The sequence below is a fragment of the Rhea americana genome, unplaced genomic scaffold (assembly GCF_003343005.1).
Source record: "Rhea americana isolate MKP2758 unplaced genomic scaffold, rheAme1 scaffold_321, whole genome shotgun sequence".
In the NCBI taxonomy this organism is placed as follows: Eukaryota; Metazoa; Chordata; class Aves; order Rheiformes; family Rheidae; genus Rhea; species Rhea americana.
The window spans coordinates 199,304-214,386 of NW_028186448.1; the positions used below are offsets into that span (position 1 = coordinate 199,304).

At 44.4% G+C, this 15,083-nt stretch overlaps 2 protein-coding genes across 4 annotated transcripts in view; both read left to right on the forward strand.

The window, feature by feature from the left end:
• The window catches only part of IP6K3 (inositol hexakisphosphate kinase 3), a 17,374-nt gene extending 7,804 nt beyond the window's left edge, over nt 1-9,570 (forward strand). For 2 of the 3 annotated variants that reach the window (XM_085310595.1, XM_085310596.1), the window contains exons 3-6: nt 4,437-4,659; nt 5,734-5,906; nt 6,577-6,752; nt 8,009-9,570. In XM_085310595.1, coding sequence (XP_085166721.1) covers nt 4,437-4,659; nt 5,734-5,906; nt 6,577-6,752; nt 8,009-8,485 — 1,049 coding nt within the window. In that variant the 3' untranslated portion in view covers nt 8,486-9,570. Of the gene's footprint in view, nt 1-833; nt 916-4,436; nt 4,660-5,733; nt 5,907-6,576; nt 6,753-8,008 lie in introns of all 3 variants that reach the window. The other variant, XM_085310598.1, reaches the window with a different exon arrangement.
• Nucleotides 9,571-10,728: 1,158 nt separating this feature from the next.
• On the forward strand, nt 10,729-14,899 carry UQCC2 (ubiquinol-cytochrome c reductase complex assembly factor 2). The gene is made up of 4 exons (XM_085310600.1): nt 10,729-10,906; nt 13,522-13,596; nt 13,932-14,001; nt 14,721-14,899. Exons 1-4 carry the CDS (start codon nt 10,769-10,771, stop codon nt 14,813-14,815), a joined length of 378 nt encoding a protein of 125 aa, XP_085166726.1. The 5' UTR covers nt 10,729-10,768; the 3' UTR covers nt 14,816-14,899.
• The last annotated feature ends 184 nt before the right edge of the window (nt 14,900-15,083 follow it).

Here is a 15,083-nt window from a genome sequence, read left to right on the forward strand (position 1 = left end):
GTTATTAATACCTTTTTATCTCCTTTTTCTTTTCTATTGGAAGTCCCAGTGAGTTTTGCAATGAGGGGCAATTAAATAAGAGTTCTCCAATTTGTCATCAGACACACAGGCTTTTTTTTCTACTTGTAACTGACCAAGGCCAAATGCTGCACAAATTAAAAAGAGGTGGGATGTTTTCCCATGAGGAGCTGAGCATCAGGGGAAAATTCCTGAGGTCTTTATCACCTGTTCACACGTGTTGATGTTCCTCATCTCTATTCTTAGTCTGTGGTGGGGCGCAGGGACCATTATGAAATGATGACATTATGTGTAATGTTGATCAAATATCATCATTCAAACCTAACACCAAGTTGGCTGCTTAAAAATGTCTGCAGCTCACTTAACTATGTCAGGCACGCTGGTGACCTTGAGACCGGCTTTCCTCCCCACCAGCTACTTCAAAAACTCCGCCTGCCTAGTTCAGAGTTTGCAGCGGGGTTACGGACTTATTTTCAGGCCCAGTTCTGCACTGACTGTATTGCACATGGCAGTAAATAAATGCACTTGTAAATTTAAAAATAAATCCATGAGGGAAGAGTTACATAGCAAAATGCTCCTGAGAATCACTGGGATGCCACTAGCATGGTGATAGCATCTGTAAATATACACTGTCTGCCTYGCCTGCTTTAGACAGAACGGGACTGCATTTTTGGTGCAACTGAAAGGCCAGCAAAGATAAGCACCTATACACATATTTGGTCCCAGATAGGTGTTTTCTTGTTGTAATAAAAGAGAAGGTCAGTAGCCGTCACTATGCTAAAGCTGCGTGGTATATATTTGTTTTGCACATGTAGGTCACCTACAGGACATATGCAAAACCACTCCATCCCTTAATGAAGTACAACAGGAAACAAAAGTACTTTTTAAGACTGAAAGGTAAGCTTATGAAGGCAGAATTTTCAACTGGAAGGAGGTGTGATGATCACATTCCCTTGCAATTGAGCAGCTCCTTTTTTGCCTTTGAAAATCTCCCAGTTAATTTTCCTATTAACGTATGATATTTAAGATCTCTTAGTTCCATGCCATTTATAATGTTTTTAGGGCCAGATTGTCAGTACTATGTAAATCAGCACAGCTCCATTGACTTGCAGATATGTAACTGGGACAGTTTTTAAGGTTACAGGCTGCTGTAGTGCAGTAACTGAGGCACAGCGCTAGATTTGGAATCGAGGACTCTGTTTGCCTCTCCGTGACTTTTTAAAAATAAAACGGCTTTGATTCAGGCAAAAGAGATGCTGAGTTTTTTCATGGCTGCTTCCCCTGAAAATTCAAAGCATCTGAGTTGGTAAGACTTCTGCTTGCTCTTAGTTACCTGTAATATGGATTTTTACAAATGAGGCACAGCTTAAGATCATGCACCTGATGTAAGAGCCAGAGGAAAACAGATCTCCCTTTGCTCATGATGACCATGAGCAAAGGGCAGAAACAGCTGAAAATATTTCTTACCCCTCACTTAAGGTTTCCCCTCCCACAACATCCTCAGTGGAGCAGTCTGYGTTCCTCACTCATTTCAGTGCAAAATTAGCTGATGTGGCTGAACCTCTACAAAGTGTTCAGACTGACACTGATTTTATAGTGAAACAGAACAGAAACCTTGCACATTTGTCCTGGGGTCTCACCTGCRAAGGGGCATCCCAGCAGAGGGGCCGAACCGAGGACAGGAAGGCAGCACGTAATGCCCAAACATTGTTGGCTGCGCAGGGCTGTGAGATGCAGACCTGGGGAAGTGCTGGCCACCCCACGTGCWCTGGAAGTGGAAGGGGGCTGCAAACACACAGGACTTGTGAAATTCAGGCTGTGGAAACTTCTCTTAGTCAGCAGAACTCAGCAGACAGGGCTCTGCACACACATAGAGAGGGCACATCCTTTGTGTCTGTGTTTACTTACTGTAATCTCACTTTATATGGAGAGAAGGGAGTTGCTTATTTATTTGGCAGATTTGCTTGGGAGAAGAGTTCCCTTCTTTGYAAACTGCAGAAATGCATCTCCCTGCAGTGAGTAACAGACCAAGTGAGGGTGCTCTAGCGACTGTGAAGTAAAACTCAACTCAGGGTATTGCTAACATATGGGCCTCTTTCCAGTGATGATTTTTGTTGGTCCAACAGTCTTGACCAGCCTCTTTTGGATCTGCCTTACTGCAATTGGCTTGAAAGCAGCAGCGTTCTGCTGTGGACAACCTATGTGGCTGGCATCCTATCTGAGCCTGAAAGGGTGATGCTCTAAAAATGCCTGTACTGCTTTGAGAGACTCAGARGCCCTGACAGAGGGCTGCTTGCTACAAGTACAGCAATGCCCCGAGCAAAGGACTGCTGTTATCAGCCTTCCCAGAAAGGTCACAGCCATCTCCTATGGGAGCCGTGGCCATTCCTGCTCTGTCATTTGACACGTCAAGGCAGCAGTCCAGCTGCCAGAGCTGGGCTGAGACTGGGGTAAATACCTGGCAGGCTGAATGGCATTTGAGCCCTGTGATTCCCATAAAGTCAGGAAAAATTGTAATGCTAATATATTAAATATATAGTGGAAAATAYTAACCATCTCTCTCAGCTTTCAGCAGCAGATGTTATGTCCCTCCTCAAGTACCAACGCTGGGCACGTAAAGGTCCATTCCCTCCTGCTGGCCCAGGGTGACCGCCGTTCCTGTGCTGCTCCTTGGCAGTTGGGGAAGGACACGTCCATGACAATGTACAGGCACCATGCACAGAGGTGGCACTGCCAGCCCATGCATATGCTTTTGGAGATTAGACCTGCTCTGGTTTTGCTGGTGTGCCAGTGGGCAGCAATTTCTCCGGGTGTGATTGTGTCAGCAAAGCAAAGCAGAGAGAGAGAAAAAGAAAAAGGCAATCAGACAGTTTGGATCTTGGAAAGCTGTAAGGCACAAGCTGTCCTCTCCTTCAGTCCAGCTAATGTAGGTTGCCCAATTGCCCTCCTTTCAAAGGTCATTTGAGATAATCCAGCAACAAAAAATCGCTCTCAGTATTTTCAGTGTAATTTTCCCCTTGTCCTAACAGTAAAAGCCCAAGTCCTTGTTTGCCATCTATAGCGATCCTAGAGAGATGTTACTCAGCACTTGCACAGAGCTTTCCATCTTCAGGACTAGCTGCAGCAGTATGGGCTAATGAGCAAGGTTCCAACTGAGGCTGTGGAAACCTGGCTTTTATTTCCACTTCTGCTGCTAGTCTGCAGGATGTTATAGGTAAGCCATGTTTTTCTGAGCCTCAGTTTCACTGTCTCTAAACTGACGATACGGTCTCAAAAATGAAGATATTGATAATGCTGTCCTTTGCAAAATGTGAGCACTGTGAGTGTGGAAACAGCTTGGTGGTGTCGCTTGGAACGTGCCATCAAGCTATCTCCATTGCATGGATGGGGAAGGTGAGCTTGCAAGGTTAAACTCCTGCAATCGGGGCTTGCTCAGAGCTGCTGAGCCCTCACAGCTCCTCCTGCCTTTAGCAGGAGACTTCACTGAGCTTAACTGCTTTGAAAAGGGGGCCCCAGTGTGGTCTTCTGGAGACAGAGACATCTAAAAATAGAGGCCAGCACTCACGTAAAGTGCAGCTCCTCAAAGGCATTTGAGAGCCTCACACCCTTTGGTCAAAATGTCTTGTTCTGTGTCACACAATGAGTCAGAGAAGAGCTGGGACTAGAGCCCTGTCTCCAAGGCTAGCAACTGWACAACCACCCTTGCTGCTACAGTGAAAGTGAGACCTAGTGCCTTGAGACCTGTGACATGGATGACACCATGCAGAATTGCCTGCTTCTGATAGGCAGAAAGTTCTAGGTAGCCACAGAAATYTGTTAAAATAAAGCAATTCCCTTCCTCTGCCCTTGCCACCTCCTCTGTAGCACTTGGGAGTGTGCTACAGCTTTACTGCCACTGGAGTGCCACTGCACTCTCTCTGATTAAGCAGTTGACGTGCCAGTTGTCTTTGGAAAATTCCTTCCCTGTCCCCAACCCTCTCTTTGCTTTCTGCCAACAAAAAGTGTTAAAAAGTGAGACCTGAATCCCTTGTCATAAATGAGCCAGGAGCTTCTGATCCCACACTGGGGTCTTTGCAGGGTCAACTGTTGCATAGCAGAGCCTGGATGTCCAGACAGGAATGGAGAACGAAGGAACATGATGTTCGAGTGAGGCAGCCATATCTGGAGAGGAGGAGGGAGTATTAGAAAAGCCTATGGCTGTTTTCCAGGGTATCAGTCTAATGGTGTTTTGGGAGCCTAGAATCAGACTGGGATCATTGTGAGGGGTCACTGAATTACAAGGAAGCAGCTGCTAAGCATCAACCCTCTCAGGAGCACCTTCTGATGGTGCACATGGTGASCCAAGCCTGTATGATAATGCCCAGATTAATCTGTAGCCCAGGAACTGATTCCAGTTTGTTCTTCCCTCTTTTCTGCAGGTATCATTTCTGTGCACCTCAAAAAGGACAGCCTTGGCAACCTGACCCTGATTGCGAACCCCAGCTTGCAGACGGAGAACTGCAGCCTGCTGGATAACACCATCAATGAGTCATCAGTAACAATATGGCACAAGTGCAAGCGGGCCGCCAGCAGCAGCAACAGCAGCGAGCACACACTTGTCAARTGGAGTCACACGCAGCTCTCCAAGACCCTCAAAGACAGGTGAGAGCGGGCACGGGCCTAATGCTGCAAACATCCTCCCAGGCCTCGCTTCCCACTTCAGCAGCGGGACCTCCTCCTGCTTTGGGCAGGGTCTACCTGGGTGGGTTTCCATGGCATGACTCTTGATTTAAGGCAAGGTCAGAAGACAACGAGTCCAGCTAGTTGGCTTCATGGCTCACCTCTCCCTCTGTCTGTGGATGGAGCAGGGCAGATTTGGCTATCACTCAGATGATGTCACTCAAATTTATGCCCTGAACACTGCTTTCCACCTGCTCCCTTTGGGTGCAGCATGGTCCAAAAGCAGTGAAAAGGAGGAGAGGCCACCAGCCTCCATGAGAATAGCCACCRAACACACTCAGCATGTAATGCCCTTCTGCTAGGAACTGGCCAGAAGCAGCAGACATGCGGTAACTGCATACTCAAGGATGGTTCAATCCCGTCCTCATCCCAGGGGACAGATGCATCTGAGGAGCATTAGGGTACTCACAAGCACAGTCTGACCTTTGGATTTGCAGAGGCTTTCAACAAGACATCTTTCATCTCAAATTGGTTTGGAAAAGACCTAGGTCAGCTGTGACTGAAGGGTACAATATTGCTACTGTGAAACTGCTGCCCTCAGTGAGAACAGAATTACAGCTTTTGGATGAATGAGAACAACAAATGACCCTATAAAGGAGAAAAAATATTCTCTTTGCTCCCTCCCTCACCTCCTCAAGGCCAGTCCCTCTAAAATAGGAATCATTCCCATTGTTGGACAATTTGCCTGTGTTGTACCTGTTAGATAAATGGAGATTCCTGATCACTGGTGCTATGAATGGTGCTTTTCAGAGAAGCCAAGCACACTTTGAAATTACGAGGAAAGTAAGTATTGGCACTCAGCAATAGCTAGTTTTCTGAAAATTACTTTCAGGAGTAACAAAGGATCTSTGCTGGTTGGACATGATGAGTATGTTTCCTTTGAGAGTCCCTGAAAATCWACCTTATCGAGTTTGAGGTTCTACAAAAGAGGGAGGGAGGGAATATTCTCTTCTGGAGCTTATAAACCAAACACGTTCTTTTGTGCGTTTTGTCTAGCTGCCCAGGGAAAATGCTCTTGAGTACAGACCTTCAATACTGTACAGATTCACTCTTGGAAGATGCAAATGGAAACCAGCTTGAAAGAAACAGCTACAACCCCTGGGGACTGCACTGTCACAGGCAGCACCTGAACCGCATGTCCTCCAAATAYAATGAGAACAAACTTCATCGTATCCTTTTTCTATCTCTACTTGCCCCCAGCATAGTCTTGACCACAAATAATCAGTAATAATCAATATATGTTTTACTGCAGGGTATGTGCCTCCTCTTCCCAGTTCCTGGGCAAATACAGAATATAATTGCCCTGTATCATATCCCACTCCTTGAAAAGAAAAGAAAAGAAAAGAAAAGAAAAGGAAAGGAAAGGAAAGAAAAGAAAAGAAAAGAAAAGAAAAGAAAAGAAAAGAAAAGAAAAGAAAAGTCAAGAATCCCCTGGCATGCATTTAAAAACACAACTATATAGGAATTAGCAGCTGCCTTGCCTTTTATTTTTCTATTACACTTCATTACCCACCAGTCATGTGAGTAATACAGTTTAACAACTTCCCCCACACCCACTGGAGTGAATTTAATATGAAGAAAAGGTGTTGGATTGACAGCCCAGGGCTATAGTGTCACTAGAGAATGGAGCTGTTGGTACTTTAATTGGTAGGACTGTACTACAGTAAATTAACTGAAATTGGCAGCAAGGGGCCTATAGCAATGACATGTTGGTAAAATTGGCTCAGAAAGTCTCATTACAGTTGTGAGCTATTATGGAGAACGTCAGCAGTTGCTGTGATTTAAGGCCTCTTTCAATTAGAATTTAGAAGTATTGGGTTTACCTTAACTCATGTTTAGAGTTTCTCTTGCTTGAAAACGTGGTATCAAAGTACAACTACCCCTGCATTCTGGACCTAAAGATGGGAACTCGGCAGCATGGAGATGATGCCTCAGAGGAGAAGAAAGCACGTCACATCAAGAAGTGTGAACAGAGCACCTCTGGGTCTCTGGGTGTTCGCATCTGTGGGATGCAGGTAAGGTGGAGTCTCAGTCCTTTCAGTCTGTGTTCGACACACAACTTGAAACCAGGTTGGATATCTAAAGAGATTCTTTCCTTTGTTGATGTAAATTGAGGTAGTTTCATTCCTATTTCCCACTGAGTTTCTGGTCATTTCACCATKTACCCTGTCCTCAAACAGGAATAGATGCTTAGGGGTATAAGAATATGGCATATATAGGGTAATTCTTCCCTCATATTCCCTCTTTATCGTCTGGAGATTTGGCTACTTTCGTAACTGGTGCCTACCTAGGGTCAGCCATGTTCAATAGCCACCAAAGTAAACAGCTGAAACCAATTTACTGCAGCGGAGAATCTGCCTGTACAGGAAACCAGATTCTCATCTTATGCTCAGCTCTGGACTGCTACACAAAACCAAAAGCAAAAACAAAAAGAAAAAAGGTAATTTACCACAATCATTCCCTCACAAAGCTGTCTCCTCTGATCAGTGCAAGCRTGAGGGGCTTAATTTCTGCTAAGTGTTATGGTTCCCCTTGATCAAAATCACTACCCTTCYTCTTAGAAACTGAAACCATACAATTCTTCCACTTATACTTACCAACCAGGTTTCAAAGCATTGTTCTCCCGTGCCTGAAGGATAATTATGACAATGATGATTATAAAGCACACACATTGTAGTATAAACATAYAGTGTCAAAAACTGTGTTCATTTCTGGTCTCTGATATCCTTCTGTTGAGCAGATTTTCCCTTAAATTATAACCAGCACATGAGCTGGATCCACTTCCCCATTCTTATCAGTGTTAACAGATCTTCATAAATAYATCTGTCTTCATTGTCTTGTATTTCTGTTTTTGAAAAAAATAAGATTATTGCTGCCCATGTGTTGCATATTGAGAGAAAGTACAATAGCAGAGGTATTCCTGTATTACTGCAAAYTCCTAACAGGGACGGAGGGAAAAAGCTCTAAATCATTAATGACGTGCCTGTGAATTATAGCCGTACGGGTTTCACGAAGGAGTAATTTATAGCAGTACAGCAAGAATCTGCACCAGTGGTTTAAATTGAGTAGCTTAAATCTCCAGAAAAGGCAGGAGGTGGGATTCAGTGGGAAGCTTTCAGTACATTTCCAGTATTGCTAGACTGCAGAGGCTCTGTGTGTCCCATTTCTCAGCCTACATCTGAAGTTTTTAGATTAAGACAGAGTCTAGAACATTGGAAAACTGAAGAATAAGACACGCACTGAATTTGACCTGTTGTTCTCTTTCTTCAAGGTTTACCAAGCTGACACTGGACAGTTTCTCTGCAAAGATAAATACTATGGAAGAAAACTCACCCCTGAGGGATTTAGGCAAACATTGCGCCAGTTCCTTTGCAATGGTAACTACCTCAGAACGGATCTCTTGGAGCCCATCATCTTGCAGCTAAAAGCTCTGCTTTCAGTTATTAAGAAGCAAAGCTCTTACAGGTTCTACTCTAGCTCACTTCTCATCATCTATGATGGACTGGAGAACAAAGAGAACATGGCACCCTTGGATAATCACCTTCAGGGGCACTTCCAAAAAACAAACTGCACTGCGTCGCATGGGACTGGTCATTTCAAAGTCGATGTCCGCATGATAGACTTYGCCCATACCACTTTTAAAGGCTCAAAATGCAATCACACCACTTACGATGGGCCAGACCATGGCTATATTTTTGGTCTAGAGAACCTCATCAAAATCCTTCAGAATATCTCAGAAGGAAAATGACAAATTCTGTGAACTAGCCTGGATTTACTAGTCATACTCCTGAAAAGTACTGCATTGGGTCAGTTGTATGGAACCCTCACAGCTGCTAAATGTCACGTGCATGGTTTGGAATGAGAGCACGGACAGCTTGCTAGGAAAGTGCAAAAATGCTATGTGCCATTACTGAACTCGAGTGTAAAAAGCAAAGAGCTGAAAGAATCTGTTCTGTCTGCAATCAATCAGAAGATTTATTTTCCTTTCTTGTTTTACTGCTGTCCTTGATTTATTTGTGAGCCAGAAGCAAGCATTACTTGAAAGAGTCTTAACGATCAAACAGGACCTGCTCACCTCCACCACACTCACGAAGCCACGCAGGCTAAGAAGATACTGTGCATTTGAGTGAGACTCTTCAAATGAACTGGCAGGTCTTAACAGATTGCAGCATTACTTTCAACTCATGCTCAGTGCTATGGGCTGAGCACACTCAAAGACACAAGCAAAAGAAAAACGTRTCTCAACGTTCACAGTACAGATGCCCAGCGCTGCAAGACTGTAGGGGCATCTGTACAGYGCGGGCATATGGTACTTTGTTGAAACACAAATGTACTAGATTCTATAGAGCCAGGACCTTTGCAGCACTTAGGTGTAAAAGCAGATGGACCTCAGACCAAGAACTGTGCATTGCCAAGGTTTAATATCCTTGTGGGACATAACAGGCCATATTTCRGCAATTTTCTAAGCAAGGGCTCCATAGGGGCTGGAACGTGATGATTCTGCCAGATACCAGTCATGAAAACATTCACATCAAAGTACTTTTGCTTCAAAACGGCATGTGAGATTCAGTGAGGAACTAGAWATTAAAGGTCACCTAGAAATTCTTTGGTAAAAATATTGTGTGTATGTGTTTGGAGGACACAATAATAATAACAACAAAACTTGATACAACGATGTTTACAGCTTTTGTGGACAGATTTTAATTATGGAACAACAATATAATTCCTTCCTGCATGGTGTGGGAAACCTGAAAGAGAAATCCTTACACAAGGAATAGAGCTACAGAACTCAGTTACTGGGGAGTAAGAGTATAAATAAAATTGTCTAAGTAACCCTCACTTGTCCACCTTTTTTTTCCCCACTTCCAAAGCATCCTTCAGTTATCTTTTGTTTAGAGCTGTGTGTTTTGAAAAGAGGCATTATTTCCACAGGTTTAAATACCAGATCTCAAGAGAGATCCTTTCACTTGTATTTTACTGCATACAGCTGGTGAATCRCTACAATTTATAGCTGGAAATTTTAAGTCATCTGGCCCAGTTGCATATTTTACTTGGCCTAAACTGTATCTGAGAAGAGCTCATTATTTACTGGACGTTATTCACAGTGTTGCATACTTCTTGCCTACAAAATCAGGACAATTACAAAAAGCCACACTCTAATTGTGAAAGGATGAAGCCATCAATTGTCTTGGCTCACTTGTGCAGCACAGTGCTGTCATCAGTGCTAATCTGGGCTGACATAGCCCTACCGATAGAGTTTAGTTTAGTACGCAGCTCTGTACGTGCGACATGTGTGCTAGTGCTGAGCCCCTTGCTGGATGCATACTCCAGGCCAACAGGTCTCCAATCAGAAAAGGGTGAAGAAGGCCACGAAAATGATGCCAACACCAGAGAAAGTCACAGACCCCCCTCAGTAGTGGAAGACAGCAACACTTCTCGGCTATGTGCTTTACCTACCATTTTTCCTACAAAGAAAAAGCTACCACAGCTGCTTGTGTAACAACAGGAGGCATGCTGCTCCCTCCCTTTATACCCCTTATAAAGTATTTATTCAATCTTTTGCCTGCAGAGGGGAGGCGCACTGAGCAGGAGTACAACCTTACGTATCCCACACGGAGAAGTGAAATATCGTTAAGTCCTTCTAGGTTTTAAAACGGCCAGAAACCGAGCACTACAGCAGCTATTATGTGCCGCACTGCTGGCTGCCTGGCCCAGATATTTGCAGCACTGCAGGAGCGAGATGCCTTTGCCAGCCGCACAAAGCACCACGCTTGGCAGCGTGGGCAGCAATCTAGCAAATGAACCGGCAAAGCCCGGCTGCTCATCAGCTGCCTTTCAAAAACACTATAAACTATAATAAGGTAGAGTATAAGCCCCTGGGCGGCGGTTTGCCGGGCCCGTCACCCCCATCCCGCCGTCACCCACCAGGGCTGGGCCGGCGCCGCGCGCATGCGCGGCCGCGCGGCCCCTCTCGCCTCCCGTAGAACTCATTAGCATAGGGCCCGTCACGTGGCTTCCCCCGAGGGCCGCAATGGCGGCCACCAGGTACCGGCGGTTCCTGAAGCTCTGCGAGGAGTGGCCGGTGGAGGAGACGAAGCGGCAGCGGGACCTGGGCGTCTTCCTGCGRCAGCGGGTGGCGCAGGCCTTCCGCGAGGGCGAGAACACGCAAGTGAGGGCGGCGGGGAGCGCCCCCCCGGCGCTGCGCCCCGACCGGGGGCGGGGGATAGTGTCGCTCGGCGCTCTTTAACGGCCGCCGCGCGCCATTTAACGGCCGCTTGTGTGTGTGGGGGGGTGTGTGTGGAGGGGGGGTGTCGCGCGCCGCTTAACGGTCGTTGGGGGGGGGGCGCGCATGCGCGCTGCGCAGCCCGCCTTTTCTCCACAGGCGCCTCGCGCCTCTCCCGTGGCGGCGGGTGGCGGGCGGCGGCGGCGGCGGCGGCGGTGGTGGTGGTGGTGGTGGTTGTTGCCACGCTAAAGCGTTACAACCCCGTGCTGGTCTCTTCTGGCCGCCGCTGCCGCCGGACCCTGGTGTCGCCTGGCCGGCAGCGGGGGCCACTTGTGCTGTTTAAGGGTTGCTCTGAGGTGTTTGCAACGGTCGCTGCGGTTTCTGCACACAAGTATCAGGATCCTAGCGCTGACAGCACTGAGGGTCTGGTGTGTTCCCTGCCTGGCCAGACATCGGTGACTTTTTCCTGTTAAAATCCCCAGTGCATACTCTAGTCACTATTGTGGATTCATGTGCCTCAGAGTTGAAGCAGTTAAAACTGGACGATAAGCTGTTGCCTGCAGGATACCAAAAATGAATTGGGCTATTTCCTATTACAAAATTTCCTTTAGGTCTTTCCAGAGCACAGGATGGGTTGATATGGATGTTTGCTTTTCTTTGAAATCTAGGCCTTCTATGTTTGTGCCAGCCAGCTCCAAAGCTTATTCCCAACCTAGCAGGGGAACAGCTTCAATTTTGGCTAAATTCTTATACCATTTACAGCACATGAGTTGGAGAACCCCGTTACAGTGATGATGATGGAACTGGAATACACTGCAAATTTGTTAGCACTGTGGTGTAATTGGTTTTATAAGCATGTGTTGTTTGCTGTGATTCTATGATGACAGAATGATACGATAGTGTGGATTACATAGGGATGTCTAAAATTGTCCGACACCGTTATGATGCAATGTTATTAAAGTTGGGCTCTGGCTACAATTGTAATTCTATTGGAGTTCAGACTTTGGTACTAAAATAAATTGGAAAAGTTAATACTTGGGCTGCAGTCTTCTAAAGATTTGGAGATGGTGCTCTGGAGTTTAAATGTGCCCTTTCTTACTGTAAAAACAGTGAAGGAGGCTGTTCCAGATGTGGGTTTTCTGTTTAAACATACCATTATAGGCACCTAATTCTATATTGGTCACCAGAATAATCTGTAGCAGACATTTCAGAAAGTGCTTACTAGTTTTTCATATGCTTAGGACAGCTAAATATGCWTCACCAATTGGCTACGAGATCCCGAAAGCTGCCACTCATCTTGAAAATCTGAATTGATGCCTGCAGTACTGATGTCAATTTGTCTGTATAAAGGCTTAATACAGTAAAATGAAATATACTGGCAGACAGCAGGAGAAATTTATGAAAAAAGAACTAAAACTATAAAGGCTTTATCACTTTATCAGTCTAATGTCTATTTTATTCACACACAGTAAGATTTGCTAGTTTTTTTTCTTTTTGGCAATACTGTTTCTGCTACCCATTTAATAGCTATTGCTGCTATCATTTTCTGAAACACCAGCAGGATCATTTGAAATGTAACTGCAGAGTATGTTAAGCTGAAGATCACCTGCAGCATGATGCTGCTCCCTTTTGACAGTCTGTCTGTCCTGATACTCTCTCTCCTGCAGCAGCTGTTTCCTGCAGAGGAAGGAAAGCCTTTTCCTCATTTGCATGGGGGAGATGTTACCTGCCTTGTGCTGAACCTGTGCCACTGTCCCCAGGGCAGATTAGCCATGTCATTTTATCCTAACTTGTTAGCTGTTGATACTGTTCTTACTCATGTATCCATCTATTTTAATCATTTATGTTTGATGTCATTGAGCAGCAATGCAGAGTTCTGATCAAGTTGGTTCCTGTTTTAAAATAGAAAAAAAAAAAGGTGATGTGTCATATATGCTGCTAAATAAATGTCTCTGCAAGGCAGATGCACCTCTTGAGGGCACCTAAGAGAGGTTTGTGTATTAGCAAAATCTTTCCAACTTACTAGATCAAAATAGAAATCCATTTACCCTTCRCAAGCTGTTCAGTGTCTTTCATGTTGCTTTTTCCTAATCAAATATAAACTATTTTTAGCCTTCATCAGGATTTTTTTACCTTATGTTCTTATCCTATAGTACTTTATCCTATTTGACCCTTCAGAATAAAACAGGAGGCAAAACTAGCCTTTGAGCAAAGACATCTTGTAGATTTCACAGCACTGGCCAATAAGCATGAGAAGAAGAAAACTGTCCAGCTATATTCTCATTAAGTGGGTATTCACAGTTGATCTGCCAATTCTTCTCAAGCAGAATTTAAGGTCTGTTCTGGAGATTACATGCTTTGTTACTCTTGTAGGCCAAGCTGAGCAGAAGTGGAGGGGAAAGAACATACTTTGCATTCTTGAGCAGCATAATAGGGGTCACCAGCGTCCTACATTGTACTGAGAAGTCACTTAAACTGTTTCTTCACTGTCCTTCACACAAATCTTTAGTTGAAATGAGAAGTTTAAAGTAGAGTTGTGGGATACTTACATCTCTTTTCAGATTGCTGACCCTGTGGCCTGTGACCAGATGTATGAGAGCTTAGTCAGAATCCAYACCAACTACTACAAAAATAAGGTGAGCTTTGGCATCAGCTGTCATTGTTTTAGCATGGCAAGCCATTAGGCTGCCTCATTCCAGCAGGGTTTTGGGGAATTTATAGTAGACATGGGAAAGGTGAGCTGGATATAACACTACTTGGTGCTTTTGGTCTCCCCAAGAAACTTGCAGACATCTTTGCCTGTTTGACATAAATAGACAATGCAGATCTTGCTGTGGAAGAACAGAATTCTTAGAGCTTGACTGAAAATGAGTTTGAGCTCTAGTCTGTGGTGACATTATTATTTGCTGTAATGCATTGCAAGTAAAATCCTCTCTCTCCCTTTCTCTTGTCTACTTGCTCATTTGTGAAGTATCCACGCCTGAAAGACACAACCTTCACTGGAGTGACAGTAGAAGATTGCAAGATGATCCTAGCAACAGGTACTAATACGCTGTTTAATTTGAGAGTAACCCTTTGCAGGAGACAAAGTACATTGCTGTCTTTGTGGTATTCACTACGTGACTTCTAAACACCTGTGACTAAAGGATAGAATGGGACTGCTATGCAATTATATTAGGATATTTAAAGAGGAATAAGGTCAGGCATTATTGAGAAGTTCTTAATTATTAATTTGTCAGGGCAAGGAGTTGAYTGTATTTTGCACCAGATGGAGATAGCAAAGGGTTTTGCAAGGGCTGTTTGAGACTGGATGGCAGGAGCTGTGGGAAAGAAAAACACGGTATATATTTATCACATTATTCTAAAAATGCTCAGTTTCTATTTTATTTTGTTCAAATTCCCTTCAGTATTTCTTCTCTTGGATTAGACTTTGAGAGAAAACAGGGTACCACTATTCACAAATTCACTCAGCCAAGTCATTTATTAAGTGCAGTGTAGGAATCTAGTGCAGTTTTGTTCTGCTCCAGTTCCTAACTTTGATTGCAGTGTGTAGAAACTGAATATTAGTTGTTAGTGATAAGGGACTCACCACACAATTGATTGGATGGGAAAACAAACTTGCCTCAAGCACTGAAATAGAAATTCATTAAGATGAAAAGTCAAAAAGAAAAATATACATAAGGCAAAGCTCTTGTAAGAGAGCTTTTATTTCTTTGCTTTTCTTCCTCTTTCCCCATCTCTCCTCCTTCTCCTTTTGCAGACATTCTGAAACAGATGGAGGAAATGAAAAAAGGGACATGGAAAAAATTGCGAGAAAGATTTTATGCCAAGAAATCTGAAGAAGACTCRAAGTGATAGGCTATCCCCCAGCTTTTCCACTGTATATATTCCTAAAGCATTGTATGCTGCCATGATGAATAAAGCCATTCATTCCTCTTAGCAACATTTTTATTCAGACATACCTTACACCCTTTTTTTTTTTTTTCCCTCTCCCCTTTTCTTGGGGGGAGGTGTTGAGGGAAGGGATCTAGGCCTTAAGTAAACATATTTGTGCTGAAACTGTATTGGAGCAATGGAGTATAGAAGAATGAACTTTGTTTTGTTAGACCAGAGACCTGTAGGT